Here is a 26193-nt window from a genome sequence, read left to right on the forward strand (position 1 = left end):
AACATTGTAAATAATCCTAGGAAAATGTACATTGGTATTTGTTTGCCTTTTATCAGCTAGAAGTTTTCTTGAGGGAAAAGGAAACACCACACTTCACTCCAGCCCGGCCATCGCAGGGCCCGATCCTGACTGAACGCCATTTGCAATAGCTGCAATCCCTCAGCCCGGTGACCCACACTGTGATGAGGAGCTCCACTCTGGGCATGGCTCCTCCATGTCTCTGTGGGGAAAACAAGCCCCTCGTGCCACATGGCTCTGGTGGCGGGTGCATCTGCTCCTCAGCAGAGGTGGTGGCAACTGGAGGCAATCAGGGGCCCTCCTGGCCCTAACTGGCTCCACCCGGGCCCTCATCCCCATCTTGGGGCTATTTCAGCTCAGCCTGAAGGTGCTGGCTCTTTCCTAAGCTCTGCTGTGAGACAGTGGCTTACATGTTGGGGGGGTGCCATGGTCCTGGCTTTCTTATTGCTGGATGGATGGACCCCATTACCAGCCCTTGTGCTCCATCTTGTGGGTTCACACCCCTTGTGAGGCTCTTCCCACCATTTGAACCAGGTATGTGCAAGGCTGGGTACAGGTAGGGCCTGGTTTTGTGCACCTGGGCTCTCCTGAGGCTGCTCGGAGCTGGTGCTGGGGTGTCCTTGTGGGTTGGGGACCAAGGTGCTGTGGCCCAAACCTGCAGGATAGGCTTTGGTGGTCTCCTGGACTGGGTACAGCTCTTCTTGCAGGCAGACTGTGTGAGCAAAAGCAGCAGCTGGCTGAGGCCTCTTGTGTATCTTGGAGCGCAGCTCCGTGGTACAGAAGTGGCATCTCCCTCAGTTGGGGAACTTCCCTGGTCTGGGAGGTGACAGGGGACCTGCTGCTGGTGCTGCAGGTACCTCCCCCATGTCCTCCTGGCTTGTGCAGCATGATGAAACAAAGACCACATTAGTTGTGGGATGACATGTCATCTTTTTCTTTCCTGGCACTTTCCTTGACCTGGGGAGACTTGGCTGCTGGTTTGGGAGTTTATCACCTCTTAGGAGGAGCTGTGGGGGTTTCTTCCCTGAGCCACCTAAGGTAGTGACATCCACCTGGGGAGTGCCAGTGCTAGGACTGGGTGATGCAGGTTTGGCTTGTAGAACAGCTGTGTGTGATCCTGGTAAAAAAAAATGTGGCCTGTGAGGTTGTCTCCGAGCAGGCTGGATGTCCAGCTTCTTTGTTTTCAATCCAGGGAGGCTGTAGCTTGGGGTCTGCATGGGCCTGAGAGCATCCCCTGAAGCTGTTGCAGCCCTGGCAGGACACAAGGGCTCTATGCTGTCCTGGGTTGACTATATGATGCTTTTATCCCCATTCATCTTGTTCTGTTTATACTGAATAATAAGTTTTACACCTTTAAGACTCTCTTCCAGAGAGTGAAGAGGGGAGGGAAGAAGCGCGAAGTTTGTTTTCACACTGCACTCACTCCTCCACATTCCTGCTCCTGGACTGTGTTGTCTGTGGATGGACAGACAGCAGGACAGAGCTCTTTTTTGCTTTTAGTTAGTTTTAGCTAGCTGAGGCAAGGAAGTTCCCTGGATTGTGGTTTTTCTTTTTCTTGGACCTGTTCAAGCCTGCTCTGGACTGAGCACCCAGCAGAGCACCGGCAGCTCCACCTGTTGCCACCGGGCCGGGCCTGGGCCGCGGCACTTCCAGCACCGGAGGGACTGACCAGAGACTGAGTGAGACGAGCTGCAGCCCGGGGAGGGGACTGTTCTGAGTTTGTCATCTCTTCTGGAGCAGCAAGAGGTTTTATTGTTTAATATTGTTTAGGTTCTATTGTTTAAGAAACAGGTTTCTTTCCACTTTTTCTCCGAGGAGATATTTTCTCCCAAACTGATTGGGGGGAGGGGCCAATTGAATCTGCTTTTGTAGAGGAGCCCCTTTGGGGGTTATCTCCCAAATTTGCCCTGAACCAGGACACATGCTCATGGGTCTGAAGGCGATCAGGACATGGTGTGACTGGGTCTGTGGAGTTGGTGAATGAGCAGTAAGGGAAAAGTGATCCATGTATGTTTGGTCTATCTTTACTTAAGAGTAAATGAAAAATAAATTTAAACAACAAAGAGTTTATCAACACTTTCCCACAAAAGGTTCAGGGGCCAAAGGGATCAGGAAAAATGGGTTCAATTGGGGTAATAGAACTCTTCCTGTTCTTTAGTGTTGTGTTTTCAGTTTGGGGTTTTTGAGTGTGTGGGTTTGGTGATTTGCAAGAGAGGATGGCAGTTAAAAGCTCTCAAAATGCAACCTTAAGTCACTACCCAGTGAATAGTGCTGTGTGCAGTTGAACACCTGTGTGTAGTTTGCTGTCTTGCACTGACTCTTCTTACTGGAGCAGCTCCTCACACAGGTCCCTGTGTGCTGGCACAGAGCCTTGGACTGGCCAGCCCCAGGAGTTTGTGCTTTGCTGCAGAGTGTGTAATTATTCACCTTATGACTCAGTCAGCAGTACTGTGAGTGTCAGCATGTAATTCTTCTCTGCCCTAAAGCAATGGTCTTCGACCAATGGTCCAGCAACTATTTATATGGGTTTGTGAAAGATAATGAGAAAAGTGAGGCTATTGTCATTAGGCTTAAATTCATTATTCAGGGATCCATACCTCCATTTGAGATGCTTTATCGGTCCATGAGTTTCAATAGGCTGAAAACAGTGGCTCTGACAGCTTTCTTACCTTCTGATGGTCCCTTACATAGTGCAGTATCACCACTTTTTTCCCCTCTAGAGCAACAAATAGGAGTACTAGGTCACATTTTTGTAGAGCAAACTATTACCAGGAAGCTGTAATGGTGGTAGTCTAATTGAATTGACATTTTATAAATTATAAGTGATTATATTAAATGAATTTTATTGTGATATTGTCTGAGATTTTAGGGGAAAACTGCTACTTTGTGCCAGATGTTGCTGAGAGGAATATTATAGGTGGCAAAAGTATTATAAAGGCTGTCTCATTCATGCAGGATTTATGTCTAAGGTCTAAATTTTAATACTCTCATTGATATTTGAATTTTATTCTGTGCGTTGTTTGACAACATCCATTCCAAATGTGTGAAAAAAATCAATCTAGCTCTAAAAAAACTTAAGATTTATGAAACATATGTGATTGACAAATATTGGCCTAATTTTAATTTTCTTCTTGTTATTGATCAATACCCAGATATTCAGAGTAGGTTTTCAGCTGTCCTCCATGAGTTTAATTGCTACGTTATTGGAGCTGAGTCTTAACAGACAAAATACTATGGGAAGTGCTGGTAAAATACAAAGGGCTACTGCTCTGCAGTTGGCTCATAATGCAGAATTTGATGCTATTCTTTGTAAGTGCTGTAGTGTTGTCTAAAAAGATCATTTGCCTGGGATATACTGCTAGAGTTGGGGTTAGAGATGGGAACACCATCTGTACTGTGGGGGTTTTCTTCAGAAAAGACTCTAATAAATCCTCCTCTGAAGAACTGCAGTAACTGCTTTTGGATTTCATATCTCTGTGACTCTTGTATATCTAAAAGATATGAGGCCCATGTGCCTTTTCAGCTTTATTTTGTGTGTTTACATTCATCTTAAGTGGCACAGGCACAGTGATGGCAGATTGCAGAGGGGTATTTTTATTAGGAAAGCCCAGTAATATGAAAAGTTGTAAAATTTTTCTAGACAGAAGAATAGACTAAAATAGCAGGAACATGGGTAGGAAGGAAAGAAATACAAGTGTGTGTGTGTTGATGGGAGGAGTACACAGGGCTGTTTCTACCTCCAGGGCAAGTCATCAGGAACGCGTTACCACTGGTAAAGGAAAATCTTGAGGACAGACGGAGTCCCAGGGGTGAGAGCTGTCTGAAAAATGAGAACATAGTTGTGGAAAGATAGTACCAGACTTTTTAGATAGGGTTTTTTGTAGTTCAAGATAGACCAAAAAAATGAGCCTTTCTTCCCTTAAATTTCAGTGACATCTTTAAAATCTTTAAAATTGTTATAATGAAATTATTTTCTAATTGTTATATTTAAATTTTTAGCATTATTTTTAGTAATAATAAATTTTAAATACTATAATAATAGTAATAATTTTAGTAATATTTCTGTAAAAGTACAGTAATGGAAGTTGGCAGAAATAAAAAAAAAAATCCAAACAACATGTAGAACTTGGATTATTTGGTTATGAAAACTGATTTTTTTAATGTAAGGTCACTGTCCTGGGATCCAATTCACCACTGCCTTATACTCATTGTCAAGAAATATTTCACAGATGTGGTGCCAATGGAGGCACCATGGAGGGGCCTTGCTGTTTCATGCCTGGGCTCTTTTAAAGCTCTTGTTGCTGTTGGGCAGAGTCCTGTCTGGGAATAGTTCTTTTTAGTGAAAAATAGGAGTTGTAACCTGTGTGAGACCAGATATTAAACTGGCATGATTTTAAAGTGTGTTATAAGTGGGGCAAAGCATCAGAGTACTCCAGAACTGTCGATAGCTATTGCCTGGCAGCACAGAAATATTTCATTTTTCTATCAGAGTAATACTGGGGGAAATCAAAGAACACTGAAAACTGGGACACTGGGATGATTGGCTTAGGAGTTAATTTTTTTATTTTTTTTCCAAAGCTAAACCAGTAGGGCCAGATTTCAGAGCCTTATTCATGTTCAGTAGTAGCCCCATTAAAGTCATCTTCCTTCTTCTGACTTTACACACAATTTAAAGGTTTCTAAGAGCACTATTAATAGTATTGAAATCTGGCTTGCACCTTGGCACAAAAAATGGGGGGAAAGATCTCCTGATCATTACATTCTCTGTGGCTCTAGTAAGCGCAAATTTTGGAGAAAAATACAGAAAGAAGTGATTAATAATGAACTGAAATGTAAAATTTTAGTTCAGTACAAGACAATTGAGCGTGGTGATAAACTGTGGAATTGGATTCTGAGACAACTGGTAAATTCGGGTTGCCTGAAGCTTTTAATTTGTTTGAGGAACTGCTTTAAGCAATCTTCTGCAGTATAGTTTCATCTGTTTGGTTTCTAACTCCTGGAGTGGAGTGCAGCATTGGGAAGAGAGCAGGGGAGGACATGGCCTGTGTAAGTGTGACCCCAACCCTTGATGCAGAGTTTATGGGCACACTTTATGGTATTAGGAAGAATGCAGTAGCTTCCTGGTAAATGTCCATTTTCCAAATCTTGTATTATTGGAGAAGATGGAATAAATTATCATTTTCTGAAGTTTAAAAAAATCATGCTTAAATTGGAAGCTTTTTTGTACTACTACTACAACAGCATAAATGGAAAAGCATTTGTAGCTTGAACTTGCCTACTTCATTTGGTGTGGGCAGACAAATTGAGTTTCAAAGCATGTTTTCAAGCAAAAGATTTGATATTTGCAACCTAAATCACACGGCACTGCATGTTTCCTGGGAGGGTGATTCCTCTAACAACCCAACTGTTAACTGGGAGTGTGCAATTAAAAATGTATGCTGTGTTTGTCAGCTCTTTAAACTGTTCAAGCTGGTTACATAAGGTGAAGAAATTCATTACATAAGTTACACCATGAATTGCAAATTGTTTACTTAGTTGTGACAGCCATAGCTTAAGATATTTGTAGGCTGAGAGTCAGGGAAGACATTTATGAATCATTTTGAATAATGAATAAATTTCAGATTTTATTTGCAGCCTGTTAGCAGACAATTAACAAAGAAAAAAGGATAAAACTTGTCAGAGTTGTATTTAAATGTCTGTCTGCTCCAGATTAGTGACTTAAGCTGGGTTGCTGAATTTGTACTGTTGACTAAATTTGGCATTTCATATCTTGCTGTCAAACTCCTGAGTCATCTAGGCTTTTGAATGTTTTTTTCTGCATAACTGTATAATTATATAGAGAAAATAGACTAAGTACATTAATAAGGCTTAATTAAAACATGCATATGTACAAATACTCATGTATACAAATGAAAGCATCCAAACTTCTATGTTCTGATTGAGCATCAGACACAGCACTACTCTGCACTACAAATTCTCTGTAAACTGTGTTTCAAGTATTTACTTCTACGTGGGTAATAAAATTCAAACAACCTCGTGATGTGTTAGAAATTTCTCTAGTTGTAAAAGTTGTTGGTGTCTGAGTTTTCTTATTTCAGCTCCAGCTTTCCCAATAGAATTGCTTGTTCCTGTTCTGGAACAAAAATAAGCTATATTAGTATCAAGTGGTTTGCTTGTAACACAGTGTGCTGGATTCTCTGCTAGGATGATTTTTCAGGAAAAATCTTACTTTTATTGCAAAAATAATGTCAAAAAACTTATTTCAATACAGACTACCCCTTGGGTGTGTGTACTGGCGTTCTGTTAACTCCAGCCAAGTCTTATGCTTTGGGCTGTTCACTAAGAGCCTTTTGTGTCAGGTGTGGGTAGTGAGAGCCATCTGCTGCCATGGCAAAGGTTTCTGTCATCCTTTCCTGAGGTGTGGGTGACTCAACTAGCTGAGCTGTAAATCTGTGATCCCATGGCCTGTGGGAAAACGTGGGATCTGACTGTGCCCTTCCTTCTTCCCCCTAGCCCATGAGCTTTCCTTAGAGGTGCCTGAACGTCACTTGTCCTGACAATCTGTGGTCTGGCTCAGCTGCTAAGTTAGTTAAGGATTATCAGTTCATGGATGCCTGGATTGGCCCTTGCTTCTCTCAGCCAAAGCTTTTGGGATGATTGACAAATGCAGGGGTGCTGTTGGCCAAAGTGTTTTCTCGCAAGAAAGGTAATTCTGGGGCTGGAATGGCTCACCTCAAGCTGGCTGTGTGCCAGCAGAGCAGCATGAAGTTGACCCAATATAGAATGGCCTCTAACTCTGACTGTGATCACCTATTTGATGTAGTTTTCATGTAGTTTTGTGGTGATTAATGAATATTTATCATTCTGGAGATCTTCCAGTGGAAAACATTTTAATAAGTACACAAGAATGTTATTGAAATGCACTTAATTGCATAGCAGGAAAATATGTATTTAATTGTTTCCATAATTGCTGGTGACTGGATGCCAGCTTGGCAGGGCAAGGGCTCCAGAACCTGACCCATGTAAAGGCTTTTGGTGCTGGTGTGTGTGTGTGAGCAATACCTGCTTTGAGAGGTAGAATTGACCTCTGCTTCACTCTGAGTTCAGAGCCAATGAACCAAGTCACCCTGTGAAGGAGGCAAAAGAAATTTTGAGAAATAAAGTAGTTTTTTTTTAGTTTTTTTTTTTTTTTTTTTTTTTTTATTGCTGAGGTTGTTCCCACCCATCTTGAATAACTTATTTTAGCAGGGTAAGTGAAAACTTAATTTCCCTTAAGATTGACATTCCCTTCTCCATTGCTTTTGCAGTATTTTTTTTGTAGCTGTCATCACGATAGAAGCAAACCTGTAAAACAAAACAACAATTAAACTAAGGAAAGTACTCGAAGCAGGAATCAGTTTCAGTTCTCCAATAGTGTGAAAGATGCAGTTTGTTACCAGGCAAAGTAGTTTCAGAATATCTTTTTACGCTTCAGAAGAAAACACTAATTAAAGTATTCCCTGCTGCTCTGCTACACAGGGCAGCATAGCTCTGATGCTGTTCAGAGGACTTTCAATGGCTGTGCTGAGCAAGTCTTATGGGTGGGTAATGGTGGCTGAAGTGGAATGGAAGCTAGAGGTGGTTTATTCTTAATAAAAATGTTAGCTGAGTAGAGAGTACTTCAAATAATGTAGCAAGGTCATAGTGGCAGAACTTAGAGAGGAGAATTAAAATATTTAATTACTCTTGTGTTTTTTCCCCATTCATGTCCATGAAATACAGATAATTTTTACTGTCTTCTCCTGACACCTCTGTGCAGGAAGGAGAGCTGCTGAATCAGTGCAGTCTTCTGCTATTGCAAGCAACTGCTAGGTATAATCCCAGCCCCAAACATCTTAAGATATTTATGAAGAAGGAAAATTTAGGCCTTTTTTTCTTGGGTGACTCCAAAATGTGGAACTGTACCTTTGAGGTTTTTTTTAGGTTTGGCTTCAGTCTTAATCTCTGCCTTCTCATAGCTGATAGTCTTGCTCTATTGATGTGACTCTTTGTTGCAGCTCTTGCCATCAGCATGAGGTTTTTTTCACTGATTTTCCACCTCATCTCAAAACTGAGAAGAAAATGTGGCCTTTGTCAGTTCCTTAACTCCGTCCCATACCTGCTGTTATTTATTTGTCTCTACAGGGTATTTTGGGATTTGGCAGGGACAGCGTGCTAGAGCCAAGTGAAGTCATGCTTGGCTACAGCTACTGGAGTAGATCCTTCTTTGCCCCTAAAGAGCAAAGGGAAGCAGTGGCTGTACTTTAGGTCTTAAATAGTCCATTCCTTTCAGGCATAACTCTTGTGCTAATTTAGATATTAATATTAACAAATCTCATGAATATGTTTCCCGTGGCTTTCACAGATGTGTTTGCTAGCATCCCACATTTGGAGTGTGTTGTAGTGAGTTTGCCTCCTTTGAGATTGGGGTAGACTACTTAGTTCAATTTGGTTATTACAGGGACTTCTTGCAATTGGTACAGGGAAACTCTGGTGAGGCCAAGCCTTGAGACAGAGCCTGTGTACCTCTCCTACCCTGCCTGCGTTGAAGGCAAAACACTCAGATGATGACTGGGCACAAATCACAAAAGCCAAAATAGTTTGTTCCCCAGACATTTGCTCCAGTCTAGACTGCAGATTGGGAGTGTTTTTAGTGACCTGACAGAATGTGTGTGAGTTTCTGGGGCAGTCAGAATTGTTTCAATATGTTATTTCCCCCTTCTTGGTGCTCCTTCTCTATTGTCACAACTTGCTTACTGCTTAGATGCCTCCAGCTGCAGCTCACTGGCATGGATCAACAAAATTGGGTGGTTTATAAGCTGAGAAAAATATAAACATCACTCTCTCAAACTGATATTTGACAAGGAAGAGGGCTGAGGGACTCAGTAGTGTTGCTTGGAAATGTATGAAAGGCAGCCACCTTGAACAGAGACTTGTCATCTTGCCAGGGAGCCACAGGAAGAGAAACCAGCGCAAGCTGCGTCCAGTCACCTGAACATCATTCAGCCATACTCAGTTGTGTGATAGCTTTGCAATACAACATTTCAGTTGTCTGTGGTCTGTGAACCATTCTATTTAGAGCTTTAATTCCCAGAAGATGGAATTTTTGTTTTGACTTTATGGTTGATGGTTACTTAAATACAGAGAGTTATGCTTGGGAAAGAATGCCACTTGTACCAGAGACTAGGTCTTGGAAACTGAGAGTAATGTAGAGGGGGAAAACCTTAGTGGTATTGCATTTTTCTTTTCCCCTTAAACAGAATGCTTTGATCTCCAGATGAAGCAACTAGCACAACAGTTCATGTTAATTGATACCACTCAATCATCAATCCACTCGGCTTCTGCAAAGAACATTAGTTCAGCAGCACTGGCAGAGCATCAATGGAAGTTAATTTTAATGGTAATTTGGTGCCTGGCTTATTTCTCTTTTAAAAGGTTTTTATACATGAAATAAATTTTTATTGCTAATTCATTTCATTATCATCTGGTTTGGGTTCATGCTAAATAGTGCAGTTCACTCTTCCTTTTCTGGAATAGGGTGAAGCTACTGTCTGTCCCCAAATACTCATGAGTCGTGATTGCTGTTTGTAGTTCAGAGAGGTGAAATTCAGGGTTAAGGGGTCAAAGGTTAAACCAATGAAAGGGATATTTTTTTTAATATTGAAACAAGTGGCAGTTCTTCCAACCAGGTAATTCATGACACAGGAGTCTGGGCCTGCTTGCCAAGACATGTTATGGACTCTGGCAAGACAGTGCTTCCACTTTTCTTCTGTCTGATGGGAGCAGCATAGTCCTAAGCCTAATGAAAGATACTGTCAGAACCTTCCATCATGCTTTTTAGTGATATGACAGAGCAATGCAGCTCATAATGACTGCCTGCATCTCTGATGCAGCACAGCTGCAAGCGTCCACAGCGCTGCAGGTATGGTGGTACCCACTTCCAACAAGGCACTTGAGTGATTATCCCTGTTCTTTCTAACTCTGGGCTGAGGACCCAGCAGGCACCAGCATCCTCCAGGCAGAGATAAGTAACTGACTATATCTAGCATAGCTTAAAAATTATTTTAAATTCTCCTCATAAATATTCTCCTAGTAGGAGTATCTGTGGTGGTATGAGTCTGCTTTTCTCCTGTTAGATGTGAGACTGGCATCCTTCAACTACTGTGCACAATGGCCACATTGTATTTCTCAGATTCACTTTATAGGATTAGGAGTAATAGCTGAGGGGAAATCATACTCAGCTTCATGGCCAGGTCAGCATATTTGGAGAAGTTGCAGAGCTGTCCAGTGATTCAAGCTGAAGTGATTCAAGTGTAGTATTATTGCCACAGGTCATGTGCAACCATTTGAAGTAAACCTCTTTACTGTTTTTGTACTTCATGGCATGGAATCAGACTCCAGAATGATCAGAGCCTCAGGCGTAAATTATCCTAATTGGGCAAAATCAGAGAAGCTGATGAGTTGAGACTTAAAGGTTGCTACAGAGGCAGTGTGCAGCTTACATTGCTATGTCCTACTTCCTCGTGGGACCTCAAGAGTATACATGGTTTTACTTCCTTTTGGAGTACAAGATTCTGAGTGTTTTAAACAACCAGTGTAATTTCAGTCTTTTTGCCCTGGTATAATATGAATAATAAAATTGCAGGCTTGGCCTTAAGTAACAACTCTTGTGGGTGAGGTGTACAGAGCATCATTAGATCATTCCACTTGGTTATGTCTTTTCTTGGATTTTGAATATTAGTAGTATATCTAGCTATGATTTTTTATTGTTTCAGTACAACTCTACCCCAGTACAAAATCAGCTTATGGTGTAAGATTGCAGAAGCACTAGAAATTTTCAGCAAATGGTGAATAAATTTGGTCTGGAATACTGTTAGTTTCACAATCACACAGTGCGTGGACTCATGGCAGCCCGGTCCAAGACTGAAGTTCCTAGTCATTGTCACAGCACTGCTGGACTACAATAAATGCCACCAAGTCTGTAGGAAATCTAAACAGGGAAACAAGGTATTTTCTTTTGCTCCCCCCTTTTAAAGACAACCTAAGTGTTCTTAAATATTATGGTCTATATGTCAAGAGTACTTAATAGTCTTCTTTAAAGTAAGTTAATGTCATGCAATTTCATAGTAAAATGTTTTATTCCATACTTGAAGGTCTATAGAGTAACAGATGAATACTGGTATTTTTTGTTTCTTAGGATAACTTGGCTATTTTTCAGTAGGAAAGACTTTTGCTGGAATGGGGAAATAATAGGTGGAAATTTTTCTGCCATTCTCTATAATTCTAGACTACTTGCTCTCATTTTAGAAAGATGTTTATTAAATCTCAGAAAAATATTAAAGCTTTGGAACACGATGAGTTGGAAGACAGGTTGGATGTGGCTTTGAGCAACTTGATCCTAGTGAAAGGTGTCCCTGCCTCTGGCAAGGGGTTTAGAATTGGGTGCTCTTTAGGGTCCTTTCCACCCCAACCTATTCTATGAGTCTGTATTTCCCAAGTAGCTTTTCTTTAGTCCACTACGAAGTGTCAAGATTGAGTTTTGCCTTTGTGTGTGCTCCTGGCAAAGGCTTCTTTTGTGTGGATGAAGTCGCATTCCTGCACATTTGAAAGCTGTTCACTTACTGTTATTCCAGGATTGGAGTATTACTTGAACTGTGTCCATGTGCTAAGAATGGTTCTCCATATATCCTGCATCTGCTGTGGATACATTCAGAAAACTGTTTTATGCATAAAATGTAAAATCTACTGCATTTGCAAATGTGTTATACAAACATATATGATAATGGTGCAAATTTCAGAAATTGGGCTATTTTTTGGGGCTATTTTTTTTCTCACTCCTTTTAGAGCTCTGTGCTGCCAGCTCCTTTTTCCTTTGTTTTATGCTTGTTGCCCACTTGTATAGCTACAAGCATAAACTCTGTAACCCCTTCTGTTAACCATGTAAACTTGGCTGCTGTTTTCTCCTGTCATGATAAGGCTGGTCAGTTGCCTGAGGAGGACACAAGTGTCATCTTTAGCTCATTCCAGTAATGTCCAGTGGCAGACTTGGGTGTTCAGTTTGGGGTATTGACTGTGCTGCCAGTGTGTCTGGCACTTGTGCACCCTTACTGTATTTCTACTGCAATATGAGATGGGCATTTTGCTTCTCCTTCCTAAGTCTCCTGGTCCTGGGTGTGCCTCCTGAATCTCAGCCTTGTGCATGCTGAGTTCCCTTTAAGGTAGGCTGTACTTAGAAATATTTTTGATGAAACTGATTTGCATGTACAACTCACTGAGCTTGTACTGCAGTGTCTTCCTGGTGCTGCATTTGCCTCTTACCCTGGTGGGTGGAATCTCTGGCAAGATCGGCTTGCAGCTATATCTCTTTACTATGATTTTTGTCACAATTGCTGTAATCAAACCTGATATAGCAGAACCCTAGGAGATAAGAATAATAAGCTAATGGCATATTTTCTTAAAGGTTTGGATGTTTTCCAATTAATGTTTTCTGTTAGGTTGGCATGTTGTCTCCATCCTTTTCATCAGTGTGGCTGATGATCCAGTGGAGGCATGTTAGTTCTTTAGAATCATCCTGGATCTCCTTCACCTCATCCTGTACTCAATGAACTGAAGCCTCCTGCCCTTTTGGGAAGGGACTAGTACATAAATTAATGCTGGGCAGCAATACTGTCTTTTATTAAATAGTTTCAGATATTGTAGAGAAATAGACTGTGCAAGGTAGTTTTAGAGTAGTAACTAAAATAGGAAGTGAAGCATTCATAGAATACAACATATATAATAACACTTGGGTTTAGAATTAATTGCATGGATAAAAATGTGTCTAAAAGCACATAGGATGCTGAATCATGGAGTTTTTAATTTTTAAAATCAAGCCTTGCGGTTCAAGTCTTATCTTTACATATTATACAAAATTATCTATATGAGCAGGAGAGGTACTAAACAAAATCAGCAAAAGTCTTTCAGGTTCTGTTCACTGTGATTGTACAGCATTTGTCCCATTGGGTGTTATCAGAGGCTACTGAGACACATTAAAGTTCAGACTAGGAGTATAGAGAAAAAAAGTAATTCCTGAGCTGGCAGTGTCTGAATAAATGCCTGTTTCCATAACCCCTTCTCTCTAAATCTGAATTTCAGCAGTGTGGTGTTAAAGGCCTGTTCTGTACCTTCCAAGTGGTGCTTGGAAGAGAGCTGTTCTTTGGTCCCATGTATGCTGATGGATCTTTTGGGATATAGTTGCCTCCTCTTCTGTCAGGACAAGGATCATAAAGCAAGTGCTTGAGCTGTAAAGGGCTGAATAACGCTTCAGGCTATAAACCCCAGTGGGATTCTGCTGCCTGTTCAAGCACAGGGATGGTGGGATGCATTGAGTGGTGACAAAGGTGTCCAGATGTGCAGTGCTCACCTTTCAGACAATGCTTATTGCTGCCATCCATGGAGTTCTATTATCTAATGCTGCTCAGTGCACTTGGTATTGTGTCTTTCCTTCTATACAACTTTCTTGACAGGCAGCAGAAATATTTAGTCCAGCTTGTCCTGGTCACAACATCTTACATTGCAGTAAGAGGGAGACCTTCATACTGTAAACCTCTGATTTGATTTGACATTTCAGATGGGAAGGTGCAAGAAGTGGTTGATGACATTTATTGGAAGACAAGAGGATGTTATAGGCAAGGGAACATCGTGTCACAATACCCTCCCAAAGCAAATTCCAATGTGTGCTGACCCACCAGTAGATGGGATGAGAAATTCTCATCCCACACCATAATACATTTAAATATACACCAGCTCTGGGCCTAAGCTAGGGTCACATGATTTTATAATAATCTAACTTTATTTGGTATGGGAAATAATAGATGTTTTTAGACCTATAGGGGTTTTCCCTACTCTGTTCTACTGTCCTGTTCCATAAGTTGGGCTGGCTTCTGCTATTTTTAATTTCTGCATTAAAGTACATCATATGCATGTTGTAAGAGAAATACAATGAATCTTACCTAAAGTGCTTGGATAATAAATACCTTTGAGACTTGACTAGAATAACTTAATTCCCTGTTCAAGATCATGCTGGCAACAAGTCATCTCACTGCTAGCTTTCCCATAGCTGGAGCTATTGGCATACTCTGATCCTTCCAGATGTGTACTGGAAGGTTGAGACTGGGAATAAGCAAAGGGAAGGTTGAGACTGGAGAGAAGTTGGTCCCTTCTCAGTTTTTGGTTCTCTCTATTCTCTTGCAAGGGCATTTATCCTTCCAGTATTTTTATCTGCTGTGAAACGTGTTGTTGTTTGGTAAAGAGCATCTGCAGCCATGTTGAGATTCTAGCCCGAAGTTGTTGACTGAAGTACATTTGAGTGCAGCAAGACAATGATGCACCAGAAATGAATTATTGTAGCATTTGTGGAGAGGTGCTCAATGCCCAAGCCTCCTATACACAAGGGCATATGATGGTATTGCAAAACTCATCGCTGGATAAGTAAGGGCACAGTCCAGTCAATTAGAAAAATATTTTTTGATCACATCCACTAACTTTTCCTATTTCAAATACTTCTTCAATTATTATTTCCTTCTGGCAGGAGAAACCACTTATGATTTCAGACATCTGTGGAGAGATTAACAATATCTGTGATTTGTAAGCTTTAGAATGACGAAATTGTGCTTTTGCTCATCTTGGATTTCACAGTACAGTTGTCTGATCTTCTTATCACCATCTTTATCTTTCTTTTCCTTCTACTTGTCTTTCAGTTTGACTATTCAAGGACACCTTTTAAATATCTACATAATGTTGAATTTCTCAAGGTCTTTACTTGATTGAAGCCCTCATGTACAATAGTAAGCCCAGTTGCAATAGAGCAGCAAACAGCTTTGCGAGGGAAGGGCAGTGAGCTGTGCAGTCTTTTGTCCCTCTGAATGTGTACTCCTTTACAAAGGAAGATGGAGTATCTTTGCAATTTAGTCATGGTAGCTGACCAGTTAATAATTTGAACACGGACAATCTAGGGAATGACTTCACAGGGAAAAGAGCATAGCCAAACATGAAGCTGTTCCTCACTTCAGAGAGACATTATATAAATGCCTGTATAATTTAATGGTCTTTACTCACCAGGAAAAAAAATCTCAATGTTTATTTCAAGGTAGTTTTTTTGTAGCTTTTGTCATCAGGCTATATGATCCACGTAGTTATTCAGTTGGTAGAGTTTGAGGCAAGAGACATTATGGACTTGCTGGGAGAAATTCTGCTCACTTAGGGATTATCTCATCTTTTAGCTTTACTCTGCACTTATATTTAATAACTGCAGGGGATCTTTGTCTCAGAAATACTTGATGTATGAAGTGGTGCCTTAAAAATATTTCTACTCCAATCACAGTACCCTAATTTTTTTCTTGAAATAACTAGAATAGGAACAGCACAAAAAAATTAATCTTAGAGAATCTAGAATATAAGGATGTATTTTAAAATGGCATCTTTGTACTAAAGAGAGAATATGTTGAAAGTCTTCTGTTTGCACAGTTTTGAAGTCTCAACAGAGTCCTTGGATGGAGGTAGTCTGTCTCATCAGCACAGGATGTAGGGAGAACAGTTTATGGGAATAGCAGGGTGTCTTTCTGGTCTATCCATGCTGTAATCTGCCCATAGGGGAAAAAGCCCGGCCTGGTTGCAAACCTGATGTTGGATTTCTTCCTCACTTATTTCTTTGATAGGCTAGTTTTCTGCTTGTATTTCTGCTTTTGGAACTGAGATAATTCAAATGCTGTGGTTTCTCCTAGTTACCTTTAATTTAAAATGTGCAAAATGGGATCTATGCTAACAGGGGTGCGCTTGCCTAATTTAAGGTAAGCCAAATCACCTTTTATATATAACATGTGAGTTAGAAAAATGCATCTTAATTTCAACTTATAAGCAAAATGCTTTTTGACTAAAAGGGAAAAAACTATCTCCTTAGTTTAATTCTATAAATCCCTACCGTATGACTCCTGCCACAAACTTTATTCTTCCTTCTCATTTCTCTTCATTGCAACTTATTATGTTCTAGTTAAAGTTGTGAAACTCTGCCTGCCACCCCCACACTTAGTTGCAGGACAAAACCTACATGAAAATGATAACATAAAGATGTTGCATAGCTCATATAAGTCCTTTTTTTAGGTTTTTTTTTTTTTTTTTTTTTTTTTTTTTTTAAGAGACTGCTGTGTGCAAGCGTAAGATCCCCTGTAAGTGGTTTCTTCTGGGAGATGTCTTGGTTAGGTCTCAGCCTTATTTCCTCAATGTTGCATGCAAGCATCTGAATGATTCTGTCATGTTGTGATTTTTGCTGTTTAAACATGAGGTTGAAGTGCTACAAGAAAGCTAAATGCTTTCTCCAGCTCAGCTATTTGTGGTGCTTACTGTAAAAGGGGATACAGAGAAGAGCTTCTGATCCTCTCACTTTAAGACTTTAAGGGGACTTAATGTGTCTAGAAAGCCACATTTACATTGCAAAGCAGCATGTAAAAGAGCTTTCCAAGGCAGAGAGATAGGCACCTCAGACTTCACTGCATGTGATCACAGATACTCAGCAGGATGAGTGATATCAGTGGATCCACCCTTATTTTCTTCTTGGCAGTCTGGGACCCTGCTTCTTAGACATCCATTTGAAATAGGTTTTGAAGCTGGTTAATGAAACACCAAGCTCCTTGGAAGCATCTTACTGTGAGAATCATAGGGTGTACATTGATACAGAAGAAACCTGTGCACGGAATAGCCTTTGCTGTGCTTTTTCTTTGGCTTGACAGCGGTGCTGAGATATTGCTTTGTTCCATGAGCTATTGGGTCATCAGTGAGTTTTTACTGGTAATTGCTGTCTCACTGACTTTTTATTGATCATTTAATTTCTGCCTCCAAACATGTGGGAGCAAATATTTTTCAGTCCTTTTAACCTCCTTAACTTTTCATTTGTGCTCTGCTTCCCTCTCCCCTGTGGCCAGCCCAAAGCAAATAGGTGGACAAAAAGATTAATAGAAGCAAGGAGATGCCTTCCTCCTCTCAGGCCCTGTGGCTTGGAGACTGTTATTACTAGCTGAAGTAAAAAAGTGTTTCATAACCCTCTTCTTGCTCCTGTGTCCTTGCCAGCCCCCTTTCCTTGGTCCCTGGAGAGAAAGTGTGAGCTCATTGCTTTCCAATGCAAATTCAGCTTTTGGTCTCGTACTTGGATTCTTCTCTTATCATGGGTGGAATATTTATCTTCTGCCAGCTGGTGGCTTTAAGCAAGCTGTGATTTGCTGGGCTATCCAGAGAGCATGTGAGGAACAGGCCTGGCAAAAGCTGCTCAAGCACTTTATTTTTTCTCTACTCTGCAAATGTTGCTGTCCACTCAGTACACGTGCACGTCTTCTGCACCTCTGTCTTTGCTCACACAGTGGTTGAAAAGAAAATTTAGACATTTTGGTGTGGAATCAGAAATTGAAATGTAGGCGTAACTATCTGAAATCTGTGGAAGTTGCTCTGTGGAATCTGGTCACATAAAGCCCACACAGAACAAAGCTGTTGTGTGTCTGGAGACTCATTATTTTCAGGGATGGCTTCCTTTTCATGTGTGCACTGTATCTGATTTTTTCCTATATCTCTAGAGATCTAGTGGGTCAGTACTGAAAGGGAGCTGGAAGAGCTTACCAGATGACCTGGTAAGAATGAGAATGGCACACTGTTGTTGTCTATTACCCCATTTCTGTATGGATAGTACAGTATGGTAGATCCTTTCAATCACCCCCCCCCCCCCCCCCCCCCCCCCTCCCCTTCTTAAAACCATTCAAGACTCCTTTACCAGCTGAGCATTACCTAACAAGTTTGACTAAGCTAGAGGCTCTGAGAGAGTCTTTATTTGGAAGTTAGTGAGATGAGCTGTAGTGAGATGAGTTAGTGAGATGAGCTGTAGTGAGGAAGGAAAAAAGAGCATCGCGGTTCTACTTCTCACTCTGAAAAAAATGTTTGCTCTCTTTCCTAGTGAAAATCTTTAAGCTGTTCATTCTGTTAATGTATTTTCTGCGTATGTGCCATTTTGGGGACAAAATATTTATTTTATGTCTCATCCTTACAGTTGCTCTCAGTGGATACAGGCAAGCTTTTCCTTCAGGTAAAACAGGATGCTGCAATCTTCTGAGTATGTTTTCCTGAAGTTCTGTGTTCATTGCATTTTTTGGTGGTCAGTAAAGGCATCTACATGTAAAAAGCAAGTTTAAGTAAGATTGTATATTGAAATATCCACTTAATAGCCACTGGCAGCCTAACAGACTGCAGACTTTCTGCATTTTATCCCACAGGGAGTCTATAGGTGTGTAATGTGCTTGTAAGTACATTTATAGTTACACTTAAGTACAGTTAGGAAATTGTTTATTTTCGTGTGTGGAAAATTGTTTCTGAAGCAAAAAGCATGCAAGGGGACAGAACCATTTGTGAAACTTAATCTAATGCTGCTGGTGGTTTCAGTTGAAAAAAATCTATGAAATTTGGAAAAATGTGAAATTTTCAGTGTAGGTTTTTCAGACTTTCATTTGAAATACAGTTTTAAAATTATTCTTTAAAGGCATCAAAATAAGTTACAGATTAATACAGCTTTGCGGCTGTACAAAACTTTTCTGGTGTCCTGAAATTTGGTCAGATTTTTTTCCTTGTGTGATATGGCGCAATTGAATATAAAAGAAAAAATTTGTGCTCAGGACCTAATGTTCACCTTGTGTTTTCAAGGAGGGGATGTTACTTCAAACTGGCTCTGCTTTTGTACCATTTGTTGCATTTCCATTAGCACATCTTCTGATTTAACTTTATATATGAAGAATCAAATGGGGATCATCTCATAGCACATTGTGTTCTGAACCAAAGGACTGTAACTAGACATGATCAGGTGGTCATTTCCAAAAGTGCTCTCCTGATCCCTGTTGTGTGTTCCCATAGACACGTTCATTGTCTCTCCCAATATGTGACCCTTGGTCTGTCTGCGAATGGGAAGGGGCACTGGATCAGATCCCTCTTTGATTTTACTTAGATATCCAGAAGGTGAGTAGAACCTGACTGTGCACCTCTACCCACGTGCAGGGGAGGCAGCTAGGGGCTAGCAACAGAGTCTTAAACCCAGCAGACTAACTCCAGCTCATCAGCTAGAGGTAGGCATCAGCTCAATTCCTTGACAGCGCACTGCAAGCAGCAATGAGCACCAGGAGTTGTTTTCTTTATCTAGGACAAGTAGCAAGAAGTCCTACTGGCAGACCAAGCTGAACCTCCATGCAGGATGATGCTAGAGCCAGTTAGGAAGAAACATCTCTTGTTCTAATAGTTCGGCCCATGCTGCAACTGAAAATCTATGTTGAGCTTAATTAATTAGAACAGTGGCTTTTATTTATGCATGTAAGTTAATGAATATTCACCAAACATGTTGATTAAGGTGGTGATTCTTGCATATTCTTCCTAGATTTTTAGCCCTTTACTCTGAGGTGTTCTATTATTCAAAATATTAATGCGACACCAAGGGAATTTCTGATTAAGTAATAGGGGTGTTCAGACATTGGAATTAGGTGCTCAAGGATGTGCACCTCCATTCTTGGAGGTATTTAAAACTTGATTGGACAAGGCCCTGAGCAACATGAGCTATCTTTGGATCTGATTTTAACTTTGAAGTTGTGCTTCTTTTGAGCAGGGCATTGGGCTGGTTGACATCTAGAGAACACTTTTAACATAAATAATTCTGCAGTTAATGCAGAAGAATAGTGTTTCTACATTTTTGGTATTAATCTATTTATAGATCTGGAAAAAATATGTAACCAGTAATTTCATGGTTAGTATTACTCCAGAAATAACAAAATAGTCCTGTTAAAGGTGTTGCAATGTTTTCTACTGAGTATTTGATTTAATTTAAAAAAGTCATCTGGAGTTCATTAACTAGTCAGCATATCTGATTGCATGATTGCAATCTCTGATTGCAGTTATGTCATAGCATCTGGTCAAAGTAGAACTTAATTTCTCCTTCTGTCCTCCTCCAAGGTTTAATTTGACCAGTTAATTCACACTGAAGCTGCAAGCCTTGCCTATAATAAGGTACCTCCAGATGAATTTTGATGACTCATAAGAAATGATTAAAGTAACTGAGGGCAGAACATATATCTGACATGATAATTCTGAAATGGCACCTGCCTGAATTGCCAGTGCTAGTTTGAAGGATGCAAAAATGCTAACACAAATAAACAATGAACTTTTCCAGGTGAGAGAAGACTTTTAAGACAATAGTAGATACATATGCCACATGGAATTGCTTTTTGTAACCCATTCTTGGTCCTAACTGTGATTGTAGCCTCTGGAAACTGAAAATGTTATGCTAAGAAAAACAACCCACTGTGAAGTTCCTCTGCTTTACAGATTTTCTGAAGATAATGTGAAACACTTAGAGGCTAAATGGCTAATCTACATCTCTTTGTTTGCTATGGAGATAGTTACCCAATGAGTAACCAAACCATGGAATTAAGGCAATCTTTCATACTGAAGGCAGTTTCTCATAATGAAGAGCAAATATATGTAGTGAGTGCAGTTTGCAAGCCAGAGACTAAGATTTCTTTTGCTAGGAAATGTTTGTGTAGTAATTCTCAAATAGATTTGAGAAAATTAGAACTAGAACAAAGGGTGCATTTTGTGGAATTTTTTGCTACAAACAGTTCATCCAGGGGTATCTGCAACACAGAAGAAGGAAAAGCTGCCTGGGGCTCAGAATATCCACACCAGTCTTTTCAGGGAAGCTCATAATATCAAAAGCTTTGACAGGAAATGTAGTAAAACAAATACTAGTTTTACAGCTGGATCCTTCTTAGAAACCAATGTGCATACTATAAGAGAAGAATGGGTACCCCCTGGTTCAGATCTCTGCATGTTACAGAATGCAAGGTGACTCTCAGTCCTACCCTGTGGAGTCTGGAATGGCTACAGTCCAGCTCATCCAGAGTGAGTGAGCTGCTGGCTCCCTGCATTTGAAATTCCTGATTGCTCTAACCCAGGGACTGCTGCAAAGAATCTTATCATGGGAGACATTTTTATCTGTATCTGGAAGTCCTCTAGCTACTGAAGGTAACTTATTCACAGGCATTGGGTTAATCTGTAGTTGAACCTTTAAGGATGGTTCCACAATCTTCAGCCCTGAGAGCTGAGGCAGGGGAGAAGTGTGAAATATTCTAGTCCTCAAGACAGGAGAGGAGTACTCAAATAACCCGTGCAAGTAACTCTGTGCCATCTTGGGCTTAATCTAACGTGATATTTCTGTCACCCAACTGCTCTCACAGGTTACCAGTTCGATGAAAGATGCCAAGGACTGCTTTCCGTTACCAGCTCTTAGATGGGTTGGTCTGTATTATGCAGAATACTAAACCATATGATCACACTGGCACTGTAAATTCATGAAACTCGGCAACCACCTTTGCAGAAGGCAAACTGACCAGGGCAAATGCCTCTGGGTTCTTCTGAGATCCAAAATTTAGGACAGAAATAACCAATAACTTGGTGGCATTTTGAATTTCCATTCTATTTTTGAAATTAACCGTGTTAAAAACTGTTGCTTGGAGCAGTTTGAAAGAGTTTAAATATTATATTTAGGGGAGTGGTGGGCCACAATGGTGAGGAAGAAATACTGGTCGAAAAGTTCTGAAAAAGTTTTGTGTTGACCTACCAGACAAACACAGTCTGGACACCAGCATTATGACCTTAATTGATCTCAACCCTCTTCTGTTTAGAGTGGGATAATGGTTCAGTCATTCCCTGCATTACCAAACAGTTTGAAGCCTCTGCTGGGATGGTGTTTACAGCTCCAGTAATGTAGTGGTAGATGAGTTTCTCTAGCAGCTGAATTAACATCAGGATGTTAGTTGGTAAGGTTCTGAAAATTGAATAGAGAAACATCAGTGTTTTCAGGTGGTATTTCTCCTGTGGCCTAGGTTAAAAGTTTGTCTTGTAATGGAGAGAAGGGGAAGTATTATGTGCTAAGGTGATAGTATGGAGCAATGATCAGCAGATATGGGAAGGAAACTGAGCAGCTAAGTGAGTCAGTAAGAAGAGGTGCATGTTTGATGCTGTGAATGCTTTGCTGCTCAGGGTGAAGCTATCTCTAGTTTCCTTATCTCCAGTTTGTTTGTCATCCGACCTTTGCAGGAACAGGGGGTTGCCAGCCACAGTTGACAGCTGCCGAATCCCCTGAGCATCTGTGCTTGTGTTGATGGCATGGCAGAGGTTTGCCCTGCATGGTTCTAGCTGTATCCTTCTGCTGATCCTTTTCTTAGCACTCTCTTGGAAGATGTCAGCTACTTTTCCTTAGGATTTTCAGCAAGCATTTCCTTTTGGTCAGAGAAATATAGGATACATTGCATCTGTCCCTGGAGCAACTTTGTGGTCGTTTTTGTGTTTCTTGTGGCCAGCTATAACTCTTGCAATGGTGGCTTACAGCTAAAAAGACCCCCACTCACTTCTTTGCTCTATAAATACCATTCCCAGTTATTGGGGCAAAGTGCAGAGCAAAGCTGCAGTTGCATTTGGTCTAGGTTTGTGCTGAAGGCTGGAAATGCTCCAAAAATTGCAGTTACCCTATTGAGTGTATGGAAGGGAAAGCTTGCTTTGCTTCCTATTTCAAAGACTGGAGTGAGCATAGCTAGTAATTCTTCTGAAGGTAAGGATTTTGTAGCATTTTTCTGAGAAGGCTTTCCAGCAGAAGAGTAGTTCTGATTCTTGCTGCTGTTGATGATTTTGCTCTCATAGGAACCTCCAGGACTTGGATCTTTGGGCATCTTGAACATTGTTCTCTTCTCTGTAAAACAACTAGGGAAACATCAGAAGTATGAACTCATCACTGCCTATAAATTCACTCTTTTCCTAATTTTTAGTGCCAAGTCCAAGCAATTGAAGAGCTTTTTCTTAAGTTCAAAACTGATTGTCACCTCTAGTTAGGTATATGCTGATGTAGTTGCATTGACTCAGCATAGTCATTCTCCTACACTTGTGAGAGTGGGTTTAAATAAGTGGTTCATGTTTAAATGCCAAGCAATTGCAAGTATTGTCATTTTGGGCCATGAAAATCTCGAGTTTCTCAGTAAGATACTGTCTTCCTCTGCTGAGTGGACACCATTGCTCCCTGGTAGAGCTGGCAGGGCTTCAGTGCCCTCTGAGAACTGCCATGCTAAGTGCTGTACCATGCCCTCTTTGCCCACCCTGGTTGATAGTGGTCCCAAAACTATTTTTGTGTGCTTAAGTCCCATTAGAGCCATGGGGAAGTAAGCATAATCCCAAAATTATGGAAATGGTCAAATGATGAACTGAATTCAGCCAATAATCTCTTTCTGCTTTAGGCTTTGGTGATAAAAGTGATATTGATCAGCTTGCTGCATTACCACCAAAAATCTTTGCAGAATTAGAAATCTGATGGACCTTGCTAGAAATTAGCCTTTTTGGTTCCAGAAAAGCCGCAAATAGAACAGGAGTTTTTCTCCATTCCTTCTGTAAGCTTTTACTTTGTATCTTGGCTGTGTGTCCCTTTCTACTATTCTATATAAATCTCTTGTTTGGGCAGGTATCTGATAACTTAAAGATTAATTTCTGACAAATAAGCATTTGTTGTTTTCTTGCTGATGCTTCTAATCTATAAAATCAACCTAGTAAAAAGGGATAGGAAAACCTATAAGAAGGCAAGGTTGTGATTTGGGGATTTTTTTTAAAGCTCTTTGCACACTAGCTGTCTTTTTATTTAAATACTATTCTTAGTTTGAAACTTTAATTCTGGGTGTACATTTGGTGCCCAGATGGTGCAGACTCACACAGAAGCCCATCACGCTGTCAGGGCAGGCGGATACATATGTAAATATTTTGCCTTTTCCCCCTATAATATTTGGCTTTGTCTAATCTAATTGCTGTCAAAGGCAGAATGTGAAGAATACTTACAAGAAGCCAACAATGAGGATCTCAAATGTTTATACTGCACTAACTCTGGAAGATGCTGGTAGGCTGTGATGTAAATAATAACTTGTTTCATGGTTTTTTTTCATGCTGTGAATTCATGGTCTATAATCTAAGTTCATGCCAAGTAGTATCTTACAACCCTTAGTAGAAACCTGTATTTGTAGTGGTTTAAAAGCATTTTTTACCTTGTGGAGCTGTAGATATAAGGCTAATGGGTCTGCCTTTTCAGTTTGGGCTGGCAGTAAGAGTCCTCTACCTGCCTCTTTGTGTATAGTGCTCTTTATTATTTATATAATTCATTGCTTCATTTAATTTATTCTATTGAGTGCTCATCTTAATGTATTTTTAATACATAAAAGCATTTCCAGCATAGCTGCTTCTCTGACTAGTGGTAGCTAGTAACAAACAGCATGGCCAACCACATTAAGGATACCTATGTAGTTATAAAAGCCTGAGCCAAAATAACGTAATGTTAGTGGGAAAATGGCTTCCATGAGTTTTGACTCTGACAGCTTAATGAGAAGGTCTAATAAAGCCAATGTTAGCTGAGAATGCTGGCAAAAGCAATGTAGAAAACCTGACTGGCTTTCATCAATACAAGAACAGTTACACAGTTACAGGTGTCTGATCAGATGTGAAATTTGGCTAGGCTATAATTCATGGAAGGCATCAGGCTACACCAGACTCTTTCTTCTAGGGACACAAACTATGCAGAGAGATATCAGGAGATCAGGTCCTGGAGGGGCAATTATTGTACAGGAAGGAAAGTATTTGTAAAAGGAAATGTAATTATGTGACCAGAACATATCAGAAGCAGCACATGGTGCTTTTTTCCATGGAACATAGTGAAATCCTGAGGAAAACACAGAGGGGAAAAAAACTTGCCCATTTCAGCCACTGATATTGCCATCTGAGCCTCGTTGTTCAGGGATGCCAATGAATTCTGTCTCTGAACCTGCTGTAAAAGTGTCTAGGTACATTCAGGAGACAGTGTAATGTGTCCCCCTGCTGTGGGGTGGAAAGGGTTAGGAAGCTGTTTGCTATCTATACGTATAATTTTTCTGTGTTGCTTTTTTATTTAAGGAAAGATCAAAGGTATTTGCTTTGTGTATTTCCTGAAGTATGGGCATTGAGTCATGACCATGACTGCACAGAAAGTTAAGACATTAATTTATAGCTTCTATACATTAACTGCATGGCAGTTGCTAGCTCACAGTTCAGGGAAGAATTTGCCACACAAAGATCTCATGGTGAAAGCAGGCACTAGCAGCTACTCCAGAGCCAGTCTGGAAGGTCCCTGGAATGTGTGAAAGATAAACTTCCTGTATCATAAGTTTGGATCTGAGCTTACATGTCATGGGCCAGAGAGCGTGCTGGTTGTCACAGTGGGCAGGAACAGTAGGGATTGCTTTGCTCCTAGGCTTCACTTTTGGTTGTCAAACACATCTTGCCTATAGCTGGCAGGACATGTTACATTCATTTAACCACACTTTTCTGCATTTTGCCTTTCCCAGGAGCAATTGAGCGGTGCTCGTACATCAAGTACCACTACTCCTCAGCCACCATCCCCAAGAACCTTACGTACAACATCACCAAGACAATCCGCCAGGATGAGTGGCACGCCTTGCGTAAGTGTTGCTGCTTTTCTTCACCTTCTCCTCGTGTGCAGGTGGGAGGTGCTTCCTGATAAATGAGAGCAGAGGCTTTGAGTGACAGCCTGCTCAGAGCTCTCATCTCACATACAGTTTGTCTTTGTAGCAGACAGATCGATTTGTTCTTAGGATCTACATCTCGGTTTCTGCTGCTGACTGGAAATTCTGCTGAGGCAGTGGGGAAAAGGCATTTGTATGCAGAGATTAATACTGAGTTAAATACAAAAATGAATAACAAAATCAATGCCCTGTTTTTTAATTCAGTGGAATGCTCTGTACGTGAGCACATTCTTATGCCATTGCTGCGGAGTTTCCTGCTTCCAGGAGAATTCATTGCTGGCTTTTATTGTAGAATATGCCCACTGCCAGCAGCTCCTGTGTGAGTGTGGCATCACTCTCCTTTGGAGATCTTGAAAGAGAATTGCTGCACCCTTTAAGGCACAAGGAAGGAGCTTAGCCCTCCCTCAGTGATAATTGTAGCCAGTGGTCACCAACTTGTAATGCTTGCTGAAGTGACAAGATCTGACAGGGATGGAATTGCCTTGGGATGAATTGGCTGACCTTA

General features: G+C 40.7%; 1 protein-coding gene across 1 annotated transcript in view; it reads left to right on the plus strand.

The window, feature by feature from the left end:
- TMEM178B (transmembrane protein 178B) overlaps positions 1 to 26193 on the plus strand; it is a 207890-nt gene that overhangs the window by 30875 nt on the left and 150822 nt on the right. The window contains exon 2 of the mRNA XM_041487511.1: positions 25491 to 25604. Coding sequence (XP_041343445.1) covers positions 25491 to 25604 — 114 coding nt within the window. The remainder of the gene's footprint in view (positions 1 to 25490; positions 25605 to 26193) is intronic.

This window comes from Pyrgilauda ruficollis, unplaced genomic scaffold (genome assembly GCF_017590135.1).
Source record: "Pyrgilauda ruficollis isolate IOZ18807 unplaced genomic scaffold, ASM1759013v1 scaffold80, whole genome shotgun sequence".
Taxonomy (NCBI): Eukaryota; Metazoa; Chordata; class Aves; order Passeriformes; family Passeridae; genus Pyrgilauda; species Pyrgilauda ruficollis.